Raw genomic sequence first — 16043 nt, 5'->3', positions numbered from 1 at the left:
AGCTCTTAATTATTAAAGATGTAGTTTAAGTATAACTCTGACTGGTGTGTGAAGTTTGTAACTCTCCTCATTTCGTAATGCAGAAATTAGACACCACATGACAAAAGCAGTTTTCTTTATAAAATAAATGTATGTTTATTTATAGCACATGCTTAGAGCAAATGCACCTCTAACTAAATTAACTCCAAAGGAACTCTAATTAAAGGGATAGTTCAATCAAATGTCCATCTTGGTTTCCTCATCCTGTAAACAAATCCCAATAATGTGCACGTCAGCAGTGAAGTTCTCAAAATGGAGGACTTTCAGTACAGCAGTGTTCCCCTACCCTTGTCCCAAAGGGGTGTACATGTATGTTTTTGCCCTAGCACTCACATACCTTAATCAATTCAAAAGCTTGCGTTGCTTAGTTGAATCCAGTGTGTGAGTGTTAGGGCAAAAACAAAAAAACACACCCATTTGAGTCCCCTGGACCACGATTGGGAAACGTTGTAGTACGTAGCAAAAAGTGTGATGATGCAAAATGTATGCAATTATCATTTTGGTCATTTGCATATCATTTGCATCATCTTCACACTTTTTGCTTTGTACTGAAATTTCTTGAAAATGTGATTACAGTGTACTAATGAACAAAATACTACAAAGTTTTTTGGGGTGAAACATCCCTTTCATAGAGCCTACCACTCCATTAAAGGAGTAGTTCACTATTTTACAACTTGAAGTCCTGTATGTAAGATTACTTGGTTTGTATTCAGGGGACTAGGTACAGTATGTACTCAGGAGATGAATCTCTGATCTTAGCACCGCCATTCTTACACCTTCACGTCATTGCACTGTGGTTCTTGCTTCCTAAAATGCTGTGGTGCTTACTAACACGAAAGAGAATTCATATCAATGACTCACCCTCAAATGGACCATCAGTACCACAGTTCTACAAGACTATTTACATAATCAACTGCATTTCAACAGCTTGATCCTCAATATAGTCCTGGGGAGACAGTATATTAAGCTCTAACAATGGGAGTTTGGAAGGCCACCTCAATTCAATTAGCTCTTCCCCAGCAGTTCCAACCTAGCTAGCTTGCTAGCTCATCCAACAGGCTTAAGCTACAGTGAAACAGACCAGACATCATGACCACGATTGTATTGTGTTTAAGCTACCTAGCTACCTAATGGATTTTTAAATAATTTTTATAGATAATATAAATATATTTGTTTCCCTCTCAGAGCTTCCTAATATAGCAAGCCAGTTGATAATACAGTAGCTAGGATGAATGCAATGTATGACATTAGTAACTATATCAAAGACTTTGATTTGTAGCTCATTGTTCTGTGGCTATATGGCCAGGCGACATTAGATCTGAGTGATATTAAATCAGAAGGAATGTCTGATCACATCAGAAAAAGGACACCTATACAGGAATTACTGAGTCTAATGTTACAGATATCCACTGGGAAATCTTTACATAAATTACATCATCAAAAAGGTGCACCAGAGAGACGATTAAATGGTTGCGCTTACTATAGATTAAGTGCACTACTTACGTTGTGTAGCCTAATTTAAAGTGTGTACTTTGTGTCTAATATGAATGAATTAATGTATTGTTGTCAGTACTTACCTACCTGATCTATTGAAATGAGATCAGTGCTTGACTTGGACAGGAGCTCACCTCAAATGTCTACTGCTTGAGCTCATGTTCCTCTTATAGAATATTAGCTCAACAGTATTGTGGAGCTCCTGCACCTAAATATAAACTGTACCGGCACCTAAACTCAGCAACAAAAAAAAGAAATGTCCTCTCACTGTCAACTGCGTTCATTTTCAGCAAACTTAACATGTGTAAATATTTGTATGAACATAACAAGATTCAACACCTGAGACATAAACTGAAGAAGTTCCACAGACATGTGACTAACAGAAATGGAATAATGTGTCCCTGAACAAAGGGGGGTCCGAAAGTAACAGTCAGTATCTGGTGTGGCCACCAGCTGCATTAAGTACTACAGTGCATCTCCTCCTCATGGACTGCACCAGATTTGCCAGTTCTTGCTGTGAGATGTTACCCCACTCTTCCACCAAGGCACCTGCAAGTTCCCGGACATTTCTGGGGGGAACGGCCCTAGCCCTCACCCTCCAATCCAACAGGTCCCAGACGTGCTCAATGGGATTGAGATCCGGGCTCTTCGCTGGCCATGGCAGAACACTAACATTCCTGTCTTGCAGGAAATCACGCACAGAACGAGCAGTATAACTGGTGCCATTGTCATGCTGGAGGGTCATGTCAGGATGAGCCTGCAGGAAGGGTACCACATGAGGGAGGAGGATGTCTTCCCTGTAACGCACAGCGTTGAGATTGCCTGCAACGACAACAAGCTCAGTCCGATGATGCTGTGACACACCGCCCCAGACCATGACAGACCCTCCACCTCCAAATCGATCCCGCTCCAGAGTACAGGCCTCGGTGTAACGCTCATTCCTTCGATGATAAACGCGAATCCAACCATCACCCCTGGTGAGACAAAACCGCGACTCGTCAGTGAAGAGCACTTTTTGACCTTCCTGTCTGGTCCAGCGCCCATTGGCGACGTTGTTGCCGGTGATGTCTGGTGAGGACGTGCCTTACAACAGCCCTACAAGCCCTGAGTTCAGCCTCTCTCAGCCTATTGCGGACAGTCTGAGCACTGATGGAGGGATTGTGAGTTCCTGGTGGACCTCGGGCAGTTATTGTTGCCATCCTGTACCTGTCCCGCAGGTGTGATGTTCGGATGTACCGATCCTGTGCAATTGCTGTTACACGTGCTCTGCCACTGCGAGGATGATCAGCTGTCCGTCCTGTCTCCCTGTAGCGCTGTCTTAGGCGTCTCACAGTACTGACATTGCAATGTATTGCCCTGGCCACATCTGCAGTCCTCATGCCTCCTTGCAGCATGGCTAAGGCACGTTCACGCAGATGAGCAGGGACCCTGGGCATCTTTCTTTTGGTGTTTTTCAGAGTCTGTAGAAAGGCCTCTTTAGTGTCCTAAGTTTTCATAACTGTGACCTTAATTGCCTACCGTCTGTACGCTGTTAGTGTCTTAACCTCTCTAGGGTATGTGGGACAAAATCGTCCCACCTACTCAACAGCCAGTGGAATCCCGTGGCGCGATATTCAAATACCTTAGAAATGCTATTACTTCAATTTCTCAAACATATGACTATTTTACAGCTATTTAAAGACAAGACTCTCGTTAATCTAACCACACTGTCCGATTTCAAAAAGGCTTTACAACGAAAGCAAAACATTAGATTATGTCAGCAGAGTACCCAGCCAGAAATAATCAGACACCCATTTTTCAAGCTAGCATATAATGTCACATAAACCCAAACCACAGCTAAATGCAGCACTAACCTTTGATGATCTTCATCAGATGACACTCCTAGGACATTATGTTATACAATACATGCATGTTTTGTTCAATCAAGTTCATATTTATATCAAAAACCAGCTTTTTACATTAGCATGTGACATTCAGAACTAGCATACTCACCGCAAACTTCCGGTGAATTTACTAAATTACTCACGATAAACGTTCACAAAAAGCATAACAATTATTTTAAGAATTATAGATACAGAACTCCTTTATGCAATCGCTATGTCCAATTTTAAAATAGCTTTTCGGCAAAAGCACATTTTGCAATATTCTGAGTAGATAGCTCGCCATCACGGGCTAGCTATTTTGACACCCACCAAGTTTGGCCCTCACCAAACTCAGATTTACTATAAGAAAAATTGGATTACCTTTGCTGTTCTTCGTCAGAATGCACTCCCAGGACTTCTACTTCAATAACAAATGTTGGTTTGGTTCAAAATAATCCATAGTTATGTTCAAATATCCTCTGTTTTGTTCGTGCGTTCAAGACACTATCCGAAGGGTGACGAAGGGTGACTCGCCCGACGCGTTTCGTGACAAAAAAATTCTAAATATTCCATTACCGTACTTGGAAGCATGTCAACCGCTGTTTAAAATCAATTTTTATGAGATTTTTCTCGTAAAAAAGCGATAATATTCCGACCGGGAAACCCTGTTTTCGTTCAAAGACGAAAAAATAAAAACATGGTGTAGGCTCGTGCACGCGCCCCAGTCTCATTGTTCTCTGATCGACCACTATCCAAATGCGCTACTGTTTTTCAGCAATGGGCTGCAAAGTCATCATTCAACTTTCTGCCGCCTTCTGAGAGCCTATGGGAGCCGTAGGAAGTGTCACGTTACAGCAGAGCTCCTCAGTTTTCAATAAAGAGAGTGTAGAAGGCCAAGAAATGGTCAGAGAGGGCACTTCCTGTAAGGAATCTTCTCAGGTTTTTGCCTGTCATATGAGTTCTGTTATACTCACAGACACCATTCAAACAGTTTTAGAAACTTTAGGGTGTTTTCTATCCAAATCAAACAATTATATGCATATTCTAGTTTCTGGGCAGTAGTAATAACCAGATTAAATCGGGTACGTTTTTTATCCGGCCGTGCAAATACTGCTCCCTACCCTAGAGAGGTTAACGACCGTTTCACAGGTGCATGTTCATTAATTGTTTATGGTTCATTGAACAAGCATGGGAAACAGTGTTTAAACCCTTTACAATGAAGATCTGTGAAGTTATTTGGATTTTTACTAATTATCTTTGAAAGACAGGGTCCTGAAAAAGGGACGTTTCTTTTTTTGCTGAGTTTATTTCAATACAAGTCATACATTGAATTTGATATTTGGACAAGAAGAAATATAATATATTTTTTGAGAATAAAGAATGTTCCAGAACTGTCAAGACAATAACTTTTGCGTCCGTTCCTCTTTGTTACTACTGGCCAACTCAGATTAAATCTGAGGCCTGAAACATCAATAGTGATGTCATGACGTTGGCCCTCTTTGGCCCTCTTACAGCGTGCACCATCCCCCTCTCTCTCTCCTACACCCAGGCTGCTGCTAGGCAGGTCATAAATTCCTGGAGGAACTCTTCCTCATGGCCAGACAGTATAGGGAGAGAGTGAGTTTTCATAGAGAGAATAATGTTCTGTACACTCAATTTATAAACGCAACATGTAAAGTGTTGGTCCCATGTTTTATGAGCTGAAAGAAAATATCCTGTCCCTAGAATACAAGGGTTGGATTTGCACTAAACAATTTAATGTCAGATAAATCATGTAAGAAATCTGGCTTATGGTTAACCTCATATACATTATCTATTTAAAATGTAAAACATACAGCTAGCTCAACAATAAGCAAATGATGTGAGTTTAGCTATTGTCTGCTGCTGATGTATAATGACAAGGGGCACATTGATTGCACATGTCCATTAGGCCAGTAATGCCATCATACTGTAGACATATGGCTGCATTGGTAATGCATGCCATTATGATAAGCAGCTAAATGGATGATATCCTGAGACAGCATGACAATCAAATAAAACCGCTCAGAGAGATTACAACTGGAATTAAAGGTCATGTTCATTTGAGACAGCAACACAGAAACACAGACAAATTAGAGACAGATCCCTTCACACCTTTTTATTGTAGAATTCTGATCTGTAATTAATGAACATTGACACTAGTTCATCTTGAATAATGTTTTTACGTTACAATTAAAACAAGTTTAAACAATTAATAAAAATGGAATGAATCAACATATAATTTCAAAATACAAATGAGCTAACTTGTTTGTAAATGTTAGACATCTTAGTAAGTTTGCTATTATTACTAAAGCATCATTTTTAGAAAAACAAAAATATCCATACCAGAGGTGGCCAACCTTGATCCACTCCCTGATCTACTGGGTGAGCAGACTTCTATTCCAGCCCAACAATAATACACATTATTATCAACTCATTAGGATTGATACGTTGAATCAGGTGTGTTAGTGCAGGGTGGGAAGAGAAGCCTGTACACCCAGCAGACCTCCAGGAGCAGGATTGGCCTGCTACAGTTGTAATACGTTTGTAGCCTACATTGTGTGTGAATGTTAACTGTATTGTTGTGTACAACTTGTGCTAACATCAGTACACATACAACCCATGGTATACAAGGATGTGCCTGCAGTCTCTTGGACCTTCACTGGGACCTCTTCATCTGCAGTCTCTTGGGACCTTCACTGGGACCTCTTCATCTGCAGACAGTCTCTTGGGACCTTCACTGGGACCTCTTCATCTGCAGACATTCTCTTGGGACCTTCACTGGGACCTCTTCATCTGCAGACAGTCTCTTGGGACCTTCACTGGGACCCCTTCATCTGCAGACAGTCTCTTGAACCTTCACTGGGACCTCTTCATCTGCAGTCTCTTGGGACCTTCACTGGGACCTCTTCATCTGCAGACAGGCTTTCACAGCTCTCCATATCTGAGGACAGACATCACAAAGAAACAACTTCATTATATTCCAATTAGACAGCCCTGACTATTATCTCTCTGTCTGTCTTCATAGTTTTCCTTTTCTGACAGCTGGAGCAGAAAATCCTTTCACCCTCTTCCATTGCTGTCATCTACAAACTAATTTGGATTATGAGTTTTTAATGTACAATGATAAATAGGTGTACATTAAGATAACAAGCTAATATGGTGTTACCTAGCTGATGATATTTAACTTAACTCTAGTATGATAAGTTGCTAGCTAGCAGCTCATCAACCTACACACAGTAGCCTGACTTACTTGAATAGGTTCATGGCCGCTTCTGGTCAAAACCTACCGTGACTCGAACTAAAAGTCTACACCGCACACCTCTTCTCATTCTGTGGCGCCCTGGAGCAGCACCTGGGATCAGTTGAATTGCCTCATGGGGTACAAAGAAAGGATCCAGTTCAGGAAAGTTGTATTTCAGGTTGAAATGTTGATGAGTGACCGTTGATCCAATAACCAAAAGTTATTTTCGGCTGTATGTAATAATGCAAGAAACGTTCTGAACAAATAATGCAAGAAATAACCCCTCCCCGAAAAAATAAATACTACAAAGTTGCTTAGGAGCTGTTCTGAGTGCAAAGGGGGTCTACGAGAATTAAGGTCTTTCTAATGTTTTGTACACTCAGTGTCTATTGAGACACATTACAGACAGTAGCCTACAAGTAGCAAAACAGAACTCACTTGACTGATAATTAAATGTATTTCAACATTGAAATTGGCCTATAGGCTACTGTTTATACACTACATTACCAAAAGTATGTGGACACCCCTTCAAATTTGTGGATTTGGCTATTTTAGCCACACCCGTTCCTGACAGGTATTTAAAATTGAGGCACACAACCACGATCTCCATAGACCAACATTGGCAGTAGAATGGCCTTACTGAAGAGCTCAGTGATGTTCAACATGGCACCGTCATAGGATGTCACCTTTCCAGAAAGATAATTCCAATAGACGCCCCCATAGAGAAGGACATTTTCCTGCTCATTCAATGTGATGGATTCCTGACATTGGAAGATGAGACAGACTGACTGAAGTGAATGGATAGTCCAGGATCTTCTGTTTGTATGTGGCTGCTTTGAAAGTGGACTGTGTTTGTGTGTGATCAGGGGTGTATTCATTCTGCCGATTCTGTTGAAAAACGTTCCTTAAATGGAAGCAAACGAAATGAAGATAAACATACCAGAATGTGTCCAATAGAAACTCTTGTTTGCAACTGTTGGTCTAATGATTACACCCCAGATCAGACAGATACAGGCAAGAGTGTGCAAGGCGGTATTGAATGTGTCAATGTCACCTTGATTGCTCAAATTTCTCTCGACCTGTGCACCTATGTTGTAAACCTTCATTCATAGGCTAGGTTGTAGCAACCTCTTGATGGGTATAGGGAAAATTAGAGTATCATGTAGTAGCCTAAACCTATTGATGTTACATTGAGCTGGGTGAATGGCATATGAATGAGTCAACCAATATGCTGTTATAGAAATAAGGCCATACTCATAAAAAAAAAGAACTGTCCTCCCTTGACTTAAACAGCACAGACCGTCACTGGCATTTACTAATGGGCTCCTGAAACCGCAGCAAGATGTCAGCCTCCTTGAATAGGCGTATCTGACCGTGAGTAGAGGCTGTCTCTCGTTCTTATTATAACTCAATGCATTGCTGGCTTCCACCATTTTAATGTAGTCAACTGGGTGGTACTTCCAACTACACTGGCTGATCCCTCCTGACCACGTTGGAGTCATCTCCAGCTGGCTCATCAGTAGGGATTATGCTGAGCCACAGGGCACAGGTCTACGGCCTGTGATGTAAACGGTGAACCGGCAAATGTGGCAAGGGATTTAGCGCCCTTCTCAAATAGCAACAGTAATCTGCGCCTTTCGGTCATTTTGTCAATAAGGCAGCATGGTGCATCATCCAGAAACATCTCTTTTCCATAAAATATTTGTTCAAATTTTTTAAACCAGGTTTAATTGGGAAAGCAGATAAAGCTTTTTATCAAAACCAATAACTTTTTCATTTGAAAACACAGATTCTTACTCATTACTCCAAATGCCTAATTACATCACTTTTGTTTGGAGCAGACTTTGCTGTGTGCTTTGAATGTGGCACCTGGCCAAAAACAAAACGAATGCCATGAACTTTCACCCCGCCCAAAACACGCCTATCCGGGAGCCCAGGCCAGATTAATCGAATCCCCTCAATGCCGCTGCGCATTCTGTCACAGACGCAATAACGACACAGATACAAAGATGAGTCCTCTATCTATCTCTATGGCCGCGCACCATTGTTCAGAATCTGTGCTGTGAAGACGATGCTTTTTGTCTCCGCTTCTATTCATTACTATAGGTAGGTAATAGCACGTTTAAATATCTAAAATCAAAAGAACATGTCATAACATGATAGATTACAAATCCGTCAAGGGATTGCCAGGTTTCTTATGGTAAATTTGTGTCGTGACGAGAACGATTTTACAAGTCAAATAGCTTGAGATTTTGGGTTCGTCTGACTTAATGTACACCATTTCGTCAAGGTAATTTAAAAATATTCAATTTATTTGAGATTTCTGAGTTCGTTTTATGTTATTGGTTTTGTGTATTTAAAAAAAATATGACGAGCTGGTAAAATGGCGGCGCCCGCTGTCTGCGTTTTAAAGTCCAAATAGAAGACAATGGATCCGATCATATATTTATGTAGTTGGTGCAGTATATTAACTAATATACATGGATTCTAACTTGAACCATTATTTATTCGTTTACAATTGTACAATTTATGCTCCCCGCATATATAAACCACTAACACAAGATCGTAATTTTGATGACACCTGGTGAGCTTACTGCCTACTGTACATAGTAAAATGGTGCGCACCAAATTGTAGTTCACATTTTGCTGTGGAAAACGGCTGTGAGAATTTTTCTAAAATATTAATCAGATATGAACACAATTACAATCTTTAAAGAATACAAATCTCATTTAATCAATTGCATGTGGAAAAACGTTATCAAGCCAGCAGCAGATGAAACAGAACCTGAAATTATCTCCTCTCCCTGGTGTTAGCTTGCTGCTGTCACTGTCTAGGTTTAGGATATTTAGCCCATATCAGTGACAAACTAGCTCACTTATTTTGCCAGCTAGAATGAAACAGACACACATTTATTCAGAATCGGAGCAAGCTGCCCACCCAGCAAGCTGTCTTGAAAAAGACGACTATGCCCGTTCGGTTTTGGTTGAAAGAGACAGTTGAATAGACGTATTTTTCATGTCGTTGAAAAGACGCCCATCTACGGCCCGTTTTGGTTGAAAGTTGAAAATAAGTATTTTTCAGGTCGTTGTTTTAACGACTAGCAACGAACATAATTTAAATCTACTTGTAGCCTATACACATGGACGCAGTAACCAAAAACATTTCTAATTAAAAAAAAAAGTAACAATCACACTACTTATTACATTACTCCAGTATTTGCACAAAACATTCCGTCAAAGAATACTATCTGGTACAGTGATAAGACAAAATACAGTTAAGTTCAAATGAATATAATTCATTATATCCATCAAAATTATAGATATATTTCGCTGCGTTAGCAACGACCCTATGTGGTGGTGACGTGGAAACCATCACCTCAGGCTCTACCAGGAGCATGCTTGAGGTGGTCTGCCACAGCTCTCTGAACGTCATGGTCAGTGGTCTTGCTGTTCCATTTCTTCACTGCAGCTGTAACACCAAAATAAACACAGTACGTTATAGAAAAGACTAATAGATATGGAGCATCTTACAGGTTCCCCACGGCACCTAAATCAGCATTCAGGGCTCAAACCACCGGTTTATCACTAACCAATGGTGGCTATTTTGTGTTGTGCAGTAATAATGATCATTTATTACATTTATTCAGAATAATTTAGAAGTGGATAAATGTGTTTGCTTTTCCGTGTCTGTCAAAGACAAAAGCAATTTACAAGATAAGTTTGGTTAAAGTTGTCCTTCTCAGGGGCTGATAGTTGATTATGGCCGGGCTCAAACTTGCACGCAGTGTAGAAAAGAGTGTAACCGATGTGAAATGGCTAGCTAGTTAGCGGTGGCGCGCGCGAACAACGTTCCAATCGGTGACGTCACTCGCTCTGAGACCTGAAGTAGTTGTTCCCCTTGGTCTGCAAGGGCTGTGGCTTTTGTGGAGCGATGGGTAACGACATTTGACTTGAACTCATAGAAAGAGGAAGGAGACAGCGCTGCATGTGCCAAACAAGTGCTGTAGGCTACTGTATATTTTTTTCTGATTGCTTGGTACAGTGTAAACAACACAAAATAAAATTATAGCTGTTCCAGAGAGTTGATCTGTACTAATGAAAAAAAAATGATAAAGCCATTATTATTATTATTATTTAGGCCATTGTATACTGTAGGCTAATTATTCAAGAGAATGCTTGACTGCATTTAAATGCAGGACCAGTAGGCTTTGTGATGAAATGAAGTAATAATAAGGACTAATTCATAACATGCCAGAAAGCAGAACAAAACCAGCATAATGACATACTAGAGAGTCTAACAAAGAAAAAACATGGTAAAGCATTTATTAGGGCTAAAGCATAGCAAAATAAATAAAAACAGAATTTGAGAAAATCTCACGCTGGATGGACCATTATACATGTTTAACCTGTTGGGTCTAGGGGGCAGCATTTGCACGTCTGGATAAAAAAAATGTACCCGATTTAATCTGGTTACTAATCCTACCCAGTAACTAGAATATGCATATACTTATTATATATGGATAGAAAACACTCTAAAGTTTCCAAAACTGTTTGAATGGTGTCTGTGAGTATAACAGAACTCATTTGGCAGGCAAAACCCTGAGACATTTTCTGACAGGAAGTGGATACCTGATGTGTTGTATTGAGTTTAAACCTATCCCATTGAAAAACACAGGGGTTTAGGAATATTTTGGCACTTCCTATTGCTTCCACTAGATGTCACCAGCCTTTACAAAGTGTTTTGAGTCTTCTGGAGGGAGATCTGACCGAACAAGAGCCATGGAACGGTGATGTCCCATTAGACACCTGGCGCGCTACTTCATGTTGGGTACCCTCGTTCCAATACGTTATAAAAGGCTATGCATTCGTCCACCTTGAATATTATTCATGTTCTGGTTAAAAAAGGCCCTAATGATTTATGCTATACAACGTTTGACATGTTTGAACGAACGGAAATATATTTTTTCCCCTCGTTCATGACGAGAAGTCCGGCTGGCTTACATCATGTGCTAACGAGACGGAGATTTTTGGACATAAATGATGAGCTTTTTTGAACAAAACTACATTCGTTATGGACCTGTGATACCTGGAAGTGACATCTGATGAAGAGAATCAAAGGTAATGGATTATTTACATAGTATTTTCGATTTTAGATCTCCCCAACATGACGTCTAGTCTGTATCGCAACGCGTATTTTTCTGGGCACAGTGCTCAGATTATTGCAAAGTGTGATTTCCCAGTAAGGTTATTTTTAAATCTGGCAAGTTGATTGCGTTCAAAAGATGTAAATCTATAATTCTTTAAATGACAATATAATATTTTACCAATGTTTTCTAATTTTAATTATTTAATTTGTGACGCTGACTTGACTGCCGGTTATTGGAGGGAAACGATTTCCTCAACATCAATGCCATAGTAAAACGCTGTTTTTGTATATAAATATGAACTTGATAGAACTAAAAATGCATGCATTGTCTAACATAATGTCCTAGGAGTGTCATCTGATGGAGATTGTAAAAGGTTAGTGTATCATTTTAGCTGGTTTTATGGTTTTGGTGACCCTGTCTTTGACTTGACAAAACATTACACACAACTCTTGTAAATGTACTGTCCTAACATACTCTAAATTTATGCTTTCGCCGTAAAACCTTTTTGAAATCGTAAAACGTGGTTAGATTAAGGAGATGTTTATCTTTCAAATGGTGTAACATAGTTGTATTTTTGAAAAATTTGAATTTTGACATTTATTTGGATTCAAATTTGCCGCTCTTGAAATGCACCTGCTGTTGATGGAGTGCACCACGGGTGGCACGCTAGCGTCCCACCTAGCCCCAAGAGGTTTTAAGCATGTAGGGCTACAGCATAGCAAAATGTACCGTCATACATTTTTAGAGCTTGCCATTAAGGTCACCTCGTTAAAAATTTCCAAGCTCCTAAACCATTCTTCTCAGAAAGGGACCACACAAATTACCACCATTCAAATGAATAATTGGTTTACAAGACAAAATAAGAATCTAGCCTATTAAAACAGACAGAGCAGGTCATTTTGATTGTGTGACCTTAGTGACCCTTTAAGCAATGGGAGGGTGTAGTGAAGGCTTTTCTCATGCACAACGCAACTCAGCATGCCTGGATACAGACTGTAACCATGTATTGTGTGGTTACAGTACCACAAAAACCAGAGGACTTTGCTTTTATGGCTATGACACTCACAGCCATGATAAATGTCATCATAACACATGGGCTCTCATGTATTATTGCTTAAATTTACATTTACATTTTAGTCATTTAGCAGACGCTCTTATCCAGAGCGACTTACAGTAGTGAATGCATACATTTCATTTTTTTCCATTTCATACATTTTTTTCATACTTGGCCCCCCGTGGGAATCGAACCCACAACCCTGCTCTACCAACTGAGCTACGGGGAAGGCTGTTAGCTGAGCTACGGGGAAGGCTGTTAGCCACTCAGCTTTCAGGGCTCAAACCACCCAGTTATTAATACAAACCACCCAGTTATTAATACAAAATATACTACAGAATAATGACATGTTTGTAGGTACCGTTGACAACAGAGTACACAGTTGTGTTTCCTAGTCCCTGCTTTGCGTGATGGCCGTTGAAGTTGAACAAGGACATCAGGCCATTGGTAAAGAGCCTGAAAGTCAAGCACACATAGGATGTTCTTTGTGAATTGAACACTTTCAAACTGCTGAGGAGATTAGGCTCTTGGATTTACTGTCTTTGTTGCAGACAGTTTGTATCACTAACGATACCTTTAAAATTACTTTCTTATTGGATCCATTCTAAAGATATGACATACCTGTCCATGACCTTGTGGGCACAGTTCTTTGTGTCCTTACCACCAATTTTGCTTGACCTTACAATCTGTGTCAAGAGACTGTTTGAAACCCTGGAAGTTATGCAGTAACCTCTGTCTCAGTATGACTAATTAAAAATAATAATAATCAATTCTACAGGCATTGCTTGTAAGAGTGGAATTATCTAATTGTATCACTTTAGGTAGTGTGAAAAATGCTGACTAAATCTACAGTGTAAATGAAATGTCAAAATAAATGTCAATTTCACCATCAGATTCTATGCATCCACACTTTGGAGCTGCTTCTCTTGTTGCTCAAAGTCTTGCTCCGTCTCGATCATCTTGACATGGAACTCAAAGAGTCTTGGGGCTCTGATCTCCCAACATGTTTCACTTCCTCCAATATCTCCACCAATTTAGATTGGACACACTTCTGAAATGAGAACATTTTGTTGACACTGTGGAAATATGGGTTGTCACACGGAAGAGGATCCTGACAGACAAGTTGATTGCAAATAAAAGTGACATTTTACTTGCAATAATACATAGTTCAACATTTCAATAATATTCTATATTCTAATGGAGTCAATGTTTAACTTTAACACAAGTTTCAATTTTGTAGTACATTTTGAGTCATTCCACAAAATAGGTCCCTTTTGAATTAGTGCATCACTTATACATAAAATATCAGAGAGAATCAAAAGGCACACATTTCATGGAACAATCCACTTACTGGCATTGTTCATGGGAAACAGCTCTGGTCGAGCGGAGGGAATGGGAGGGTGAGAGCTGAGATGCTCTTGGCTCCGTTGGGACTGGCAAATAGAAGTCCTGGATGAATCTGCAAAATTCAAAGACAACTCAGTGTCAACCCAGAGGAAAACAGCAAAAAGAAATAGTAATTGATTTTTGTAAACCTACACACTACAATACATATTTTAAGGATAGTTTAAATCTTAAGTTATCAAGACTGAACATGATGTGTAATTTCTGCTCATTGTAAAGAAACTAGCACTGATGAGCGAATGCGTCCCCGTCGTGTGCATGTTGTCTGTGTGTGCTGTTTAGTTACTACATAACTGCTCTCACCTTGTCTGGTAGAGTAACAGGATGGATATGGAAAGCGTCTGTGCTCTCTGCTCTGGAGGTGGGACTGACTAGTAGAAGCCCTGGATAATTCTGCAACATTCAAAACCAATGAATAAACCTTCCTTAGTAGTTGACTGGTTAGCTGATTAAGATTTCTGGACTTGTCTGGCAAGCTGTACTCTTGACCCACCGTGTGTGAAGTGAGATGGGGAAGGAGAGCATCTAAAACGGCCAGCTGAATCCTTGGATTGCCCTGAAACACAAAACCCCAATTTGGGTGTGATCAGGACAACTTAAAAGCAAGGATTTGGATAGGAAAATGTACATGTTCTGTATATCATGTGTGAATAATGATCCTGATAGGCAGTGATGCCTGATACAATAAGGAAAATCGCATCTATGCTACCCTGTGAAATGTTTGACATTTCCCACTGACTCTTCAGTTTCTCTTACCCCGTCTACGTGTGTCCCCGTTAAATTCATCCTGGGCTGGGGTAGAGGGAGAACAAGACCGGCTTTTCTGCCTTTTTTGGGACTGCCCAGGTGAACTTCTGGATAGTCCTGCAACAAACATTTAAGCACATGACATACAGTAAATCATGCATGCAATGTCATTAGATGCACATCAAAACCCATAATTTATACATAAAATATCAGAGAGAATCAAAAGGCACACATTTTGTGGAACAATCCACTTACTGGCATTTTTCATGGAGAAACAGCTCTGGTCTTGATCAGTTTTGGATGGATAATTATAATCTTCACTGTCATTTTCTGAGAAAAAAAAGTTCATAAAGGTAAATAGTAAACAAACTGTAGTAATGAATACACTGAGAGCAAGTTTGAACTACATTTTGACAGTCTGCTTAGCTAGTTAATTTTGGTCAATGCATTTTGCACTCATTCTCCTGTCTTATTTGTAACATATTAATGCCCTCTCTCCTGTGATAGCTAGATGGTTTCGCTATACTACAGTTAGTTAGCAAACCAACCAGCTTCACGGTAGGTACCCAGAGAGTAACATTGATGTTGGACTCTAACTAGTTAATAAAAAAAAAAATGTCTGTCAAAAAACAATGACTCCACACCGGTTACCAGAAAACATAGCTAACCATAGTTAGCTAGACCGATACAGTAAGCTAGCTAGCTAACAGTTAGTACAACCATCAAATATGTTAAACCTGCTTTCCCGCCTGACTATCTAATTAACTAGTTAGCTAGCAACTAAGTTAGTGTTAACGTTAGCTAGCTAGTTAGCATGCAAGTATCCAGGCAGAGAGAGTTAGCCAAGAGAAAATAATAGTTTGCGACATTAACAGAAACTGATAATTAATAACAACCTTATAAAATTAAACGTTTTCAGAAATGTTGAGCTTACAATTATCCGCGTGTCGTTATGTTACCGTTTTGAGGAACAAATGTCGGGTGAATGACTTGCTCTTTCTGCTTCTCCCAGTTTTCAGACATGACGGTTATAA

General features: G+C 39.9%; 2 protein-coding genes across 2 annotated transcripts in view; one reads left to right on the top strand and one right to left on the bottom strand.

Moving 5' to 3' along the window:
• The first annotated feature begins 7287 nt into the window (after positions 1 to 7287).
• Positions 7288 to 16043, top strand: part of LOC123727746 (uncharacterized) — a 48002-nt gene continuing 39246 nt past the window's right edge. Inside the window, exon 1 of the mRNA XM_082962350.1 lies at positions 7288 to 8763. Coding sequence (XP_082818476.1) covers positions 8729 to 8763 — 35 coding nt within the window. The 5' untranslated portion in view covers positions 7288 to 8728. The remainder of the gene's footprint in view (positions 8764 to 16043) is intronic.
• On the bottom strand, positions 9794 to 16038 carry LOC145861034 (uncharacterized). The gene is made up of 9 exons (XM_082962385.1): positions 15944 to 16038; positions 15265 to 15339; positions 15019 to 15126; positions 14756 to 14818; positions 14566 to 14655; positions 14210 to 14317; positions 13746 to 13909; positions 13220 to 13314; positions 9794 to 10126 (listed from the first exon to the last, which is right to left on the bottom strand). Exons 2-6 carry the CDS (start codon positions 15268 to 15270, stop codon positions 14219 to 14221), a joined length of 366 nt encoding a protein of 121 aa, XP_082818511.1. The 5' UTR covers positions 15271 to 15339; positions 15944 to 16038; the 3' UTR covers positions 9794 to 10126; positions 13220 to 13314; positions 13746 to 13909; positions 14210 to 14218.

This window comes from Salmo salar, chromosome 16 (assembly GCF_965601325.2).
Source record: "Salmo salar chromosome 16, fSalSal1, whole genome shotgun sequence".
In the NCBI taxonomy this organism is placed as follows: domain Eukaryota; kingdom Metazoa; phylum Chordata; class Actinopteri; order Salmoniformes; family Salmonidae; genus Salmo; species Salmo salar.
The sequence above is the reverse complement of the archived record's forward strand: the minus strand, read 5'-3'. Positions and strand labels throughout refer to the sequence as shown.